This window comes from Strigops habroptila, chromosome 5, assembly GCF_004027225.2.
Source record: "Strigops habroptila isolate Jane chromosome 5, bStrHab1.2.pri, whole genome shotgun sequence".
Classification (NCBI taxonomy): Eukaryota; Metazoa; Chordata; class Aves; order Psittaciformes; family Psittacidae; genus Strigops; species Strigops habroptila.
The window spans coordinates 75,575,038-75,587,719 of NC_044281.2; the positions used below are offsets into that span (position 1 = coordinate 75,575,038).

General features: G+C 37.9%; 1 protein-coding gene across 1 annotated transcript in view; it reads right to left on the reverse strand.

Annotated features, from left to right (window-relative positions):
* The window catches only part of PDZD8 (PDZ domain containing 8), a 63,831-nt gene that overhangs the window by 26,535 nt on the left and 24,614 nt on the right, over positions 1-12,682 (reverse strand). The window contains exon 3 of the mRNA XM_030486272.1: positions 11,459-11,561. Coding sequence (XP_030342132.1) covers positions 11,459-11,561 — 103 coding nt within the window. The remainder of the gene's footprint in view (positions 1-11,458; positions 11,562-12,682) is intronic.

The following is a 12,682-nucleotide window of genomic DNA, read 5'->3' on the forward strand; positions in this document are numbered from 1 at the left end:
CCCCAGTAAAACTTGCACGATGTGTGTGGTGTGGAGGTCATGGCTTTAGCCACTCACTAATGTGGTGGCAGCCTAAGCATCCCACTGTCAACACAGTTTGTGCTATGCACATGCATTTACCATTTATTTATATACATGCACCCATAGAGAGGACAACTTTATCTACAGACTATACATAGGTCTCAGATGCAAAAATTATGACTAAATGCATGTCATACATGAGTATGTACATCTATCAACACCTTTATCACATGGTGTTTATCATATTCCCCAAGAACAGGCTGTACAGCTCAAAGGCTTTGACTCCACACTTCACAAAAATACCATGTGAATTATCAGTAATATATAAATTTCAGCAAGTTACTTGTTATATACTTAATTAGTTCAATGCAATCATATACCATCAGTATTTTTGCCTCTGCTTATCACAAATATGCATCTGATTTGAGACCAGTAGAAATCACTGGTCTGAAAGGGGGGAGATTACAGTAGAGATGGACCACGTGTTTGTGTTACGAAGTTATGAACACTCTAATCCTATGCTCAATTCACATGTAGTGATTGTATTTTCAGTTTACAAGCTGCTGTACAGCCTATTCTTAATATACTCCCACAGATACACTCCTACAGATGTGTGATTTAACTACCAAGGAACCTAGAAACAGATTTCTGTGACAGTTCTCATAAACATCATCTCTGTATTTCTTGACTCTTTTGTCTATCAGCAGAGGTCATAAATTTCAGATGAGCCCAACCCAATTTCTAAGGGGTTATTTACTGTCTTTACAAGTATTTACATTTTTAATGCATGGTTAACTTGTTCTCCAGGAGACTTCCATCTAAATTTAACTGAAAAAGATCAATTGATGTTTTTCATTTTATATATATATACACACACACAAATCTATACATAATTAATTGCATGTACTTGTATATCTGCACAATTCATAAATATATAAAGTGAATATATATATTTCTATATTTGTTTAGATGTGAAAAACTATGTTTTTATAATTAAAAAAACTCTTTCTGCAAATCTGACTTCAGATTTCTAAGGGTTTTTTTGGTTTTGTTTTCTTCTTTCAGCAAGGGAAAAATCTATAGCTTCAATTAATATCAAATGGATGTGAGGCTGCATAGACATGATACTTGTTCCAAACCACGCAGCTTAAAAATGGAAACAGATGACATAAGCAGAGATCTGAAGATACAGACTTTTGGTTAAAATATTTGTCGAGACATTCATAGTTCAAAGATTCTATTTATCTTACCAAAACTTTGATGGAGGGAGCTTTTTAAAAGACTGCATTAAGGGAAATGCTCCATTTTCTAATGCTGATTCACTACCAATTACTTCCGATATGGAGATGTCCTTTGCAGAGCATCACTCTGCTACATCTAACCTTAATATACCAGAATGACCTTTTAGTCATTTCATTTGCATGACAGGAATCGGCAATTCCAGTTTTGATCCCCAAGGCTTTTCTAGGGCAATTGCTACGCTGCCCACTCACATTACTTTCTCCTTTCTATCTGCTGTCATTATAGTGCATTTGGAGAACATGCACTGCACTTGCATTACAAAATGCTTGCTTATACATTTTTCTTCTTTAAATTATGGAAAGTATTTTTTAAATGCTTGGTCACCCTTAAGAAAAAGCAAGAAGAATCACATGGACTTTTGCCCACAAAGCAAGATTTCACTCCTGCTGTTCTACAGACATAGAACAGCCACAGTATTGTAACTAGTGAAAACTACAATGACAATATATAAATACTCCAAACACCATTCTCATTCACTCTGTGTTGACTCCAAGCGCTGAGCTCCACCTTACTAGACCTAGAAGAGACTTATAACACTGAGACAAACATTTAATTTCTGCTTTGACTTGTGACTGAAGGAGAAGTAAAAACCCAAATATCTGGAAAATAAGTTAAATAACTACGTTATTTATTATTAGGAAGGTAACATTACCTTAATTCCAAGAATCTGAACTATTTCACTCACCTGACTTCATAAACATAGCTACGTTAGAGTGTACTCAGAATAAGGAATTCCTCCCCCAAAAGTAAAGGCTTTCTTTGCAGTCACTCAGTAGTTTTTATGTCTAAATTTTGACTCTTGAACCACAAAATTTAAGACCAATAGATATCAACTACTTATGGTGTATAAAAATTCATTTCTGTCCCTTTAGAGGGGCAAAAATCTACATTAAAGAATGGAGGTTTATTAGTTAAATCACTAATACTAATAATTTATTATCATGTTATATATATTATTAAGGATATTTTAAGAAATCTCCATTCCAGATTTATTCCTGGTATTTAACCTAATTATGCTTTTGTTTAATCTAAGGTAATGTAGCAAGTGTAAACGACAGTCAGAACCAAGCAGCTGAGTTTTCTTCTACTAATGATAATGTTTCTATACAAAGCCATTTTATGAGAAGCTAAACTAAGGCATCCAAGGCAACTTGCCCTATAAGCTCTCCTCTTCCCTTCACACTCCACGAGAGAAGACATTCCGTGGCTCACACCAAGCTACACTTGTGGTGCCAGGAGTTACCAGCTTCCCACACACCTTAGCACCAGCATTCTGCCACTGTTTGCCTTGGGGATGCCATTTCATATCTTTACACCTCTAGCTCTTTATTTTCAGGAAAATCTTTTTGTTTGAGACTTAAACCAAGTTCAACCACACTTGAACGAGGGGTAAGTTATCTAAAATATCACCAGGTGCAAAGTCACTTTCAAACAGACAGATGCAACTGCATAAATCACATGGAACCAAGAGAACATATATTGCTTTCATCAACTTCTCACTAAACAGAGAATTTACTTTTACTAAGAACCAAAGGCAATACCAGATCACTGAAGACATCAGTGGTCAGAAGTTAAATATCAGTGGTTCTGCCATAAATACTAGCACTTGCCTATTCTTTGACAATATGCAGAAACTACAATGTCATTTTTTCTTCCTTAATTGCAAGATGAACTTCCACATGATGAACTACTTGTGGGAATAGACAAGTTCCCACTGAGCATCTTGCAGTCAGAAGTGTATACCCCTAAAACTTTGTCATTTGCCAAACCCCTACATGCCTCGCACAGGTTTTGGAAGTTAACAAGGTTTAGGAGAGCATATGAGTACTAAGAAACAGTACCTCACTATTTTTTAACAAGTATTTTACTCACAGGCATGGGCCCCTTTTCCAAGGCTTTCTACACAACCCTTCTTTGTGTTGTTACAACCTGGAAAAGACACTTTTGTTCTGTAATTAAACATTCAAACACAGGCTCCTTTCTTTGTTCATTTGGGAGACTTAACTGTTCATGAGTGGAAGGAAAGAGTTTTCAACATGCCCAACAGTTTACGTGACGAGGTCCTGATTTGCTAGGGAAACATTATAACGTCACTAAAATCCATATAAATGAGTAAATTAGTTTCAATCCAATTACTACATCCTTAGTAGGAAGAGATCCCAATCTCTTAAGCTGAAAAGAAAAAAACTAGTATGTGAAGAAGAGGTTAACTTTTATAAAAGTGCTCTGAGAAAAGAGATTTTAAAAGTAAATAGGAAGGCTGAAAAGGAAAACAAAAGACAAACCGATATGAAAATAGCTTATTTTCCCCAAAGGTGATTGTGTGTTTAAGTCAGTCCATCCCATCCACTCCAGTCATGTGCAGCAGCCTCCAAACTGAGCTCCTGGCTCATCTGGCCATGTAACTTTGCAATAGGATGTAACAAAATGGTTTAGGAAAGTCATTCCAGGAATATACTGAATTACCCAGAAACCACTTTGTTTACTTTGGTCAATAGAACACTGTTATCTCTCTTACAATAGGCCATACTGTTTATGCAAACAAAGTTAGCTTTCATGCATCAGCCATCTATTTATTTAGCAAGATCAGCTATCACTGTAAATCAATTTCTTTGCAAATGAGAAACATAGATGCTGTAAAAACTACTTAAACTCTTTCCTGCACCCAGTATTTGGACATGCAGCAGAACAGATGACAAGAATACAAAAAACAAGTCCTCAGCACCACATCTAGTGACACGAAGACAGGGTTTCTTAGCTTTTACAAGCATTAAGACATAATTTAGTGATTACTTTATAGTTTTATATTTTAAATACAAAGTTGTAAGTTAAAAAGTATGACAAGAAAAGCTTACGACTGCTGTTCAAACTGGGTACTATTAGGAGGATATGGAAGATAGACAACTAAAAGGTAACTCAAAGATTCTATGTTACAGGTTGGTTATTACATGAGTAACCTTCAAAGAAAAAAAAATCAAAACACAGCAAAAATTAATGTTGTCAGCTCTGTAATAAAACAGAAATTAAATGAACAGAACTAATCCCCGATCAAGCTTGAAGTTTCATATAATTTTTGTCCTAGAACAGTAATACAGAGAGGTTTTACAAAGGTGAATTCACTCAACTCAGCCATCTAAAAGGGCTTGTGCCTCTTTCTGATAAATCGGGAGGAGGCCACTAGCGCACTGCAACACATCAACTTGGAAGACCTCAACTGAATAAAGAGTATCACCAATGGCAACTGCTCTACAACTCACTTACAAAATCTTATAGAGATTTAGACTGGAGCTAAGTAGCTTCAAAACAGACATTTTGCTATAGGAGACAAATATATGGCTGCAGAATCATAGAATCATAGAATAGTAAGGGTCAGAAAAGACCTTAAGATCATCTAGTTCCAACTCCCTGCCATGGGCAGGGACACCTCGCACTAAACCATGTGGCACAAGGCTCTGTCCAGCCTGGCCTTGAACACCGCCAGGGATGGAGCATCCACAACCTCCCTGGGCAACCCATTCCAGTGCTTCACCACCCTCACTGTAAGAACTACTTCCTTATATCTGATCTAAACTTCCCCTGTTTAAGTTTGAACCCATTACCCCCTGTCCTACCACTACAGTTCCTAAGGAAGAGTCCCTCCCCAGCATTCTTATAGACCCCCTTCACATACTGGAAGGCTGCTCTGAGGTCTCCATGCAGCTTCTCTTCTCCAGGCTGAACAGCCTCAACTTTCTCAGCCTGTCTTCATATGGGAGGTGCTCCAGCCCTCTCATCATCCTCGTGGCCCTCCTCTGGACTCGCTCCAACAGCTCCATGCCCTTTTTATGTTGAGGGCACTAGAACTGTACACAGTACTCCAAGTGAGGTCTCACGAGAGCAGAGTAGAGGGGCAGGATCACCTCCTTCGACCTGCTGGTCACGCTTCTTTTGATGCAGCCCAGGATTCCTAAGTCTGAGTACCATGGATGAGTTCTGATGTCAGCTCTCAGAGGAATAGTTAGGGATGGGGAAGCATGTGCACACAGAGAGCGTTAAGACCCTGCTCATTACAGATTCACTCAAGTTATTTTACCCATTAATCTTTTCATCTGGTATTCTAAACTTGAAACTCAGCAAGTCAGATTCGTTGCAAGCAGTCAACCTCTAGAGCACTCCAGGGGAGGCTGGGAAGGAGCACAACTTCAAGCCTGGACATAAGGAGAAAGAAGGTGCATGTAAGGAAAGCAGCAAACTTGGTTGCACATGATGCATTTAGTACTGATTGCTGCCAAACACAAAGCTGCTATAGTAAGCTCTGCTTTCTACCTGTCCCAGGTGAGGGTATGCGTGCCAAAGATGCAGTACATGATAGCTTCTGAATGATTTAGAGTCAGGCAAGAAGTATCAGGTCAGGCTGTGATTAGGGTGATGACAATTGGTTCTAAACAACTATCTGAATATACACACACTAAAAAATATAAGCTGTTAGTGGGGGGTTTTAATGTTCATATTCAATAGTCTCTGAGCAGTGAAGAACTACAGTGCATTTGCACAGGAGGTCTCTCACTGAATCACAGAAAAGCTTTCTGAAGCCTCAAGTCAAAAAGCTTCAACGTTTAGGATGAGATCGAAAAAAATCCTCATGGCCTTCAAGTTTATTTGAAAGACGGATTACAGAATATTATGTAAGGCACAAATCTCAGAACTATTCCCCACTGTATTTACAAATATTATCAAATTTTACAAGATCATGAATTTTCATAAAAAGTGACATTTCCAAAAAGCTTCTCTTGCTTTAATCCTCTTCCTTTCTTTTGACAGGATTAAATGCTGAAATGGCAGGCTGTTCAAAAAGCACACTGAAATGCCAACTGTAAGGCAGTTAACTCCATGTATTTACAAATTAATATTTCACAGTTGCTTTAAATTTTGACATTATAGTTTAGCACCTTCAGGCAACTCATTTCAGAAGGTGCTGGATTTGATTTACATTATTTCTCATTTTATGTTCCTATATTACAGTGCTGGAACACCTTTAAGTTTCCCTTAATCCATGATAAACGAAATTTAGCTTTATGAAAGGCTGAGAAATATTGCTTTGTTTTTTATAGAGGTTCTAACTAACCTGCCTGCAGCAATTTCAAAGTTACTATTACATTTACCAGTAAAAGGCAATATCCATCAAGATAAGCTCACCAAAAGAAGTGGAGATCATGGCCTATGTACGTGTATGCATGCCTAAATTTAGAGTTTGTCTTCCCCTTCAGTTACTCCAGTGCTGACCACTATGTTCAGAATGAACTGCAGAAAATGCCATGTAGAATTCCTAAAAAACTGGTGGGATACTTATCTGAATTCATTAATTCTTTCTATTATTAGGTTACTTTAGAGGATATCGGTGTGCTCCTGAGACAACTGCAAAGGTAAATCCCATAGGCTACTGGATGTGGTGTTTTAGATGGCAATTTTTACTTTGCAGAATATGAAATGCAGTTTCTACATTGCTAAAGTTAGTATTTACAGAAAGGGTTTCCAAAAACATATTAAAAAACACCACCACCAAAGCAGCCTCATACTTCCCACCTTTAGGAATATGAACCTGTGGCTATTCCTACCTCAGACAATGTATTAGTTGAAACGAGAGTTTACAGGTGTCTCCTCATATTTTTCTTAACTAGATGATTTCAAGATTGATAACTATTTTCTTGAGCTCCTGAATTTATACTAAAAAAGACTTAAGAGAAAACTCGGAATTCTGTTCTGCAGTTGAGCATCTCTCGCCCCTTACTTTACATTCATACCACCAATGAAGAGCACCAACTGTTTTGAGTCTGTACATGATGAATATCAGTCTATTTACAATAGTTTCTACAATCTGTAGAAAATGAATTCATAAAAATCAGTACCTAAAGAAAGGCAACATGACTACCTAGATTTGCAGAGAAGACCCTAAGAAACATTTCCGTACAACTATACTCTTGATTCATTCTTTTCCACAGTGCTGGAACCAGCGGAAAGCACCAGCACTTGCCACGCTTGGGACAGCTGAGCATCCATATGGCAGTCAAGGCATTCCATAGTCAATGTAAGGGGTACCAAGACGTGCAAAGCTGCCTCAGGTCTCTGTTACTCCTACTTCAAGGTCATTTTTATGTCCATTCTTCTGCCACTTTTAAAGACAGACAGACACTACTGTCCTTTTATTCATAGAGCAACTTCAGTTACTGCTGAAAAAATTATGTTTTTCTTTTACAACACTACAGAAAGTGCTGGCATAGGTAAAGTCAGCAGCAAGATTCTCACTAAGTGTAACAAAGCCACGGGTCCACACTGAACAGATGTGCCCAAAGGAAAAATAGAACAGTCCTTTTTGTTTGTAGAAATCAATCTGGTATTGATGACCACTCACATTTATGACACAGCCTCCATTTAATATCTACAAACATATACTAATTAAGACATATCTAATCATTTAGCCAAAGAATACCTGTCTAGGAATCTAATGCTAATTACTACATCCTATCCATACATAAATTTTGCATAGCAATGCAGTGATTTATGTTAATTCCAGCAGCATGTACTACTAATTGAGATATTTCAGAATGTTCACGTCACATGGGAATATGCCAAATCTGAAGTCTTATCAGTGTTTCAGATTAATTTGATAAACAGAAGCCTAAGACACCTTTGTATTATAACAGACACTTCAATAATGCTCTAGATACTTTCAGTAACATGGCATCTTTATTCAAAACCCATTTTGACACCTACTAATATTCCATAAGTAATGGGATCAGATTAAAGAGTCTCGCCAAAATTCATTATGAAGTATTAAACCTGTCTAATCTGTTATCACTACTACTAACATAACAAAAAGAATGAAAATGCCAGGAAGTTATGAGAATTTTCCTCAGCGGCGTTGTAGAACAGAGTCTGAATCAGACGATGCATTGTCATGCCTATGCAAGACTCTTATTAGCTGCTTTTAAACCAGAACACATCTTTCTACTTTTCACTTCAACTTAGTCTATAATTTCTCCTCTGTAGTTTTGGAAGTTGTTATTCATTCTACCAACTTCGCCTCAAATCATTATTGCACATATGAGCATTAAAAGGAAGACTTTACATTAGACAGATATGGAATACTGACATCAGCTGCCTTGTGGTTAAAATTGCATTACACCTAAAAATCACAATTGAAGACAGAAGTAAACTTTTTGTTTGTAAAATATCATAATGTTTTTTCTTTCTAACTTCCTATTTAACTATTTCACACAGTTAACTAGGACCCAGTGTTTAGTGTGTTAGCAAAACTGATTTTGTTGAGGATCTTTGGCAATACTCTTGCCACTCAGAGATGTTCTACCACTTTTGTAACTTAACTTGCACATTTAGTCTGATTTCCTAAGGAAAAGAGACTGCCATGATTTCACTATATGTGTTGAGCATGCAAAAAATACCGTATCAAGATTGTCAAAAGCAGGATCTTAATATTAGGTTGCCTATTTAGTGGTCTAAAGTTCAAGGTGATTGAGCGCAGAGAATTCTTCATACCGGCAGCAGAGTAAGAGATGCAGCAACTCAGATCAAGTTGTGTCTGCTTGCTGGCAAGCAGTGTTTGAACAATGCTTAATGAAGGACTGCAACACAGATGCATAGAAAACCCTTCTGTACACTGAAGGTCAGATTTTCAAAGATATTTTTAAGCATTAAGATATTTATATAACCTGCCATTTCATTTTAGATGCTGAAACAGAAGATGGAGTTCTTGAGAGCCTCACCCTGAGCACTTTTCCGTAGTTCGGAAAAGGAGCCACTCACCTTCCATCAGTTTAGTCCTACTGCCATCTGCTGTCACAAACACACCAGTGCCACGCTGTCTGCAGAGTGGTTTTTCTTTCCTTTTATTCCAATATTGCTATTCGAAATTATCTAAAGCACAAACTAATTTGTCCAGAGAAACTTCATGGTAAATCAGTGTATTGACACTTTTATACCTTCATTTCTAGAGCATCAACCCTGCGGATCCTGGTTTCATATGCAGCTTATTCCAAATAAAGGGTCATTCACATGAGTAAGTATTATCAGGATCAGGTCCAGATCCCAAAGTCGTTTGGGTTTTTTGTTGTTGCTGGGTTTGGGGAGATGTAGGGGTGTTGGTTGATTGTTTTGGTGGTTTTGTTTTAAACACTGGCAGTATTGCTTGTTTCCTATTTATTATTATTATTAATAGGAAAGGGTTAAGACTATGAACAGGCCAGACTACTAAGGCTGAATTGCTCCCACCTTATCCTTATGTGATCATGCAAAGAGGCTGAAACCTTTAGATTAAAACAAACTGGAAAAGGTTAAACAAAATTTAAAACTGCTGCATAAACCAGTTTAAACAAAAAGGTATAAAAATCAATTACTCAAATCTACCTCCTGCCTACTGTTTCAATGAAGTCTAGCACCTCTTGAGTTAAGCTAACTCTGGAATTCCTCTCGGGACCACTGGAAGGCTTTCTGCCATCACCTCTAGTGGTGCCATACTTCAGAAAGCTAACTGCCATCCAGTGTTACAGGTTCCTAACAAAGCACAGATGAACCACTACCCTCTCTTCAAGTATTTCAACTGACTAAGAATACAGCAGCTAAAACAACAAAAGAAGCTTTCTGCCTGTTACTCAGCCATACACTCTTTTTGGCAAAACATAATAAGCAGTAAGCTGAAAACAATATAATTTGTCACGAGGAGTTTTAAAAACAATGCAAAGTGGAATGTAATTGCAGAAACTGAACAAGATGGTGAAATTCTGGATTCTTCCAGTGGAAAAACAGTGCTGGTGTCCAAACGCAACTCCAGTCAGATATAACAAAGGCACAGGGTTTAAGCCAGTTGCACTAAGACAGCAGAGGGTAAAATGCAGGACATTGATTTTGTTACAGTGATTTCTTTGCATGAAACCAACTGTTAAAGTCTTTTTAAAGCTTCTTGGGTTCTTTTCAATAAGCACATTACTTACTGCTCAGCATAAGCCCAATTCAATTTGATGACTACCACAATATCACACTAATGTGAAACTGAAAGGCTCTTTCATACATTGCACCTCTTGTTCGAAGAAAAACCAAGCAAAAAATCCTGAGCTATCTCTCATCCTCTCACACATAGGCATAGGGCAATTTATAGGCTGTATGTTGGTAAACTCATGTTACCAAGTATGATAATTAGTAAAAGATTAACAGCCTGAGAGAGCTGCGCTTGTTCAGCCTGGAGAAGGCTTAGGGGAGACCTTAGAGCAGCTCCAGTGCCTAAAGGCACTAGAAACCTGGAGAGGGGCTTTTGACAAGGGCCTGTAGGGACAGGACAAGGGAAATGGCTTTAACCTGCCAGAGGGGAGATTGAGATCAGCTCTCAGGCAGAAGTTCTTCCCTGGGATGGTGCTGAGGTGCTGGCACAGGGTGCCCAGAGAAGCTGTGGCTGCCCCATCCCTGGCAGTGTTCAAGGCCAGGTTGGACACAGGGGCTTGGAGCAACCTGCTCTAGTGGAAGGTGTCCCTGCCCATGGCAGGGGGTTGGAACTGCATGAGCTTTATGGTCCTAAACCATTCTAGGATTTCATGAACTTACAGTATCACCAGTACTTTCTATATTTGCAGACACTTGTAAAAGTATTTTTCTTTAGCAGACAGGGCAGGATTCATACACTCTACAAAAAGTTAGACATCTATGTCAATTGCCTACATTTTGACAAAATGCAGGGGAAAAGGAGGAAGTCACATCGCGAGCTACCCTCTGATCCTGATTGTCTTCAACACTCCCCTCAGAAGGGAATATACTACCGGCCAGTGAAAGACAAAAATATATCTTACTGTTTTCTAAACATCGCCCCACCCATATATAACAGGACTATAAAAACACTTATTTTACACTATTTGTTTTAATGCAGATAGACAACTGACAACATACACAAATCAGGTACATTTTCAAGCACAGTTGTGATAACTGAACATGATGTTATCCATGTCAACTAGACAGTGAAATACTTTGGATTAAACAGTAACTGTTCTGTTTTCAGGATGTTCTGCTATAACCACCCATTTGATTGTCCAAAGATATACTCTTTCTAGACAATGAAAGAAATACTGCAATATGCAAAGAGTATACCCTTTTTTACCGTTTTAATAGAACTTCTTGATCTTTCTTCCCAAACATTACTGCTCAGCTCCATTGTGCAATGAACGTTTGCTTCTCTTTCATAGGATCCAAACATAAATAATCTGAAATAGAAAAGCATATAGTAAGAACTGTAATACTGATACATGTTCTGGATATCGTATTAACTCACCATTCTTCATTTATACACTCTATTATTATTATCAACATGCACACACACAGCAGCGCACACAGAAAAGAAACCGCTGGCACAGTCTTGTGCCAAAGGAAAGACACTGCCACCCTCTAGTGGAAGAACTCTATAAATAGCAAATATAACTTAGCTATTTTTTTGTTTGTTGGGTTTAGGGGGTTTTTTTGCTATTGTGTTTCCTTTTTTCTTTTCTTAAATAAAGTGTCCAATCGGCAGACTAGTATTTTTCCATAGAAGTGTAAATTCTGAGGGTTTGGGAAGGTTAAGCAAAAATAGCCACGAGTTTTCCATTCTAATCCTAAACTTCACAATATACTGCAGCTCTTCTTCATTCAAGAGTGTTACTATAGTGTAAAGTCACAGTTTAGCCCTGCTAATGCTTCTGTTTCACTAAACTGGGATCCTCTCACACCTGTAATATTTTGTAACATAACAAACGAGCGGTTGGTTCTTCATGCACAATACCTATTCCACAAGGCTATAACGGTTTTCAGGTAGATACCAGTACTATAAAAGAAAACAATAACTTTCAGCCTACAGAACAGCAGTAAAGTTGTACCCAGTAGCTGGAAGCAGATAAATGTTTTGGAATAGAAACTTCAATCTTACTACTTCAAAAGATCTGTAAGATTTTAATTCCCCCCCAAACTTTCTATACACTTTTGACAAGGGCGGTTTCTAAGCTTTCGTCCAAACTATCCTGCTTGTGATTGTGATGTGTTACACAACTCTTCAGGTGATATAGACAAAAGCTGCCAGAAAAGCATGTCAATTTTCTGTTTATGCTGATGATGTTAAATAGTGTTTCTAGGTTAAATAGTCATGATCAAAAAGTGCCTCACCTTCCAGATGTGGAGATATACAGTAAACATGCTATGAAAATGTAATAATGCTACTGAAAACAACTTTCACCAACAATTGGAATTGGTAAAATTAAGCCAGTCCTAAGGGAAAACACCTCTCTGGCTATGACAGCTTTCCAGCTTGCACTGCAGCAAGGACAGCTGAATAAATATTTCTATGTCTCTCTAT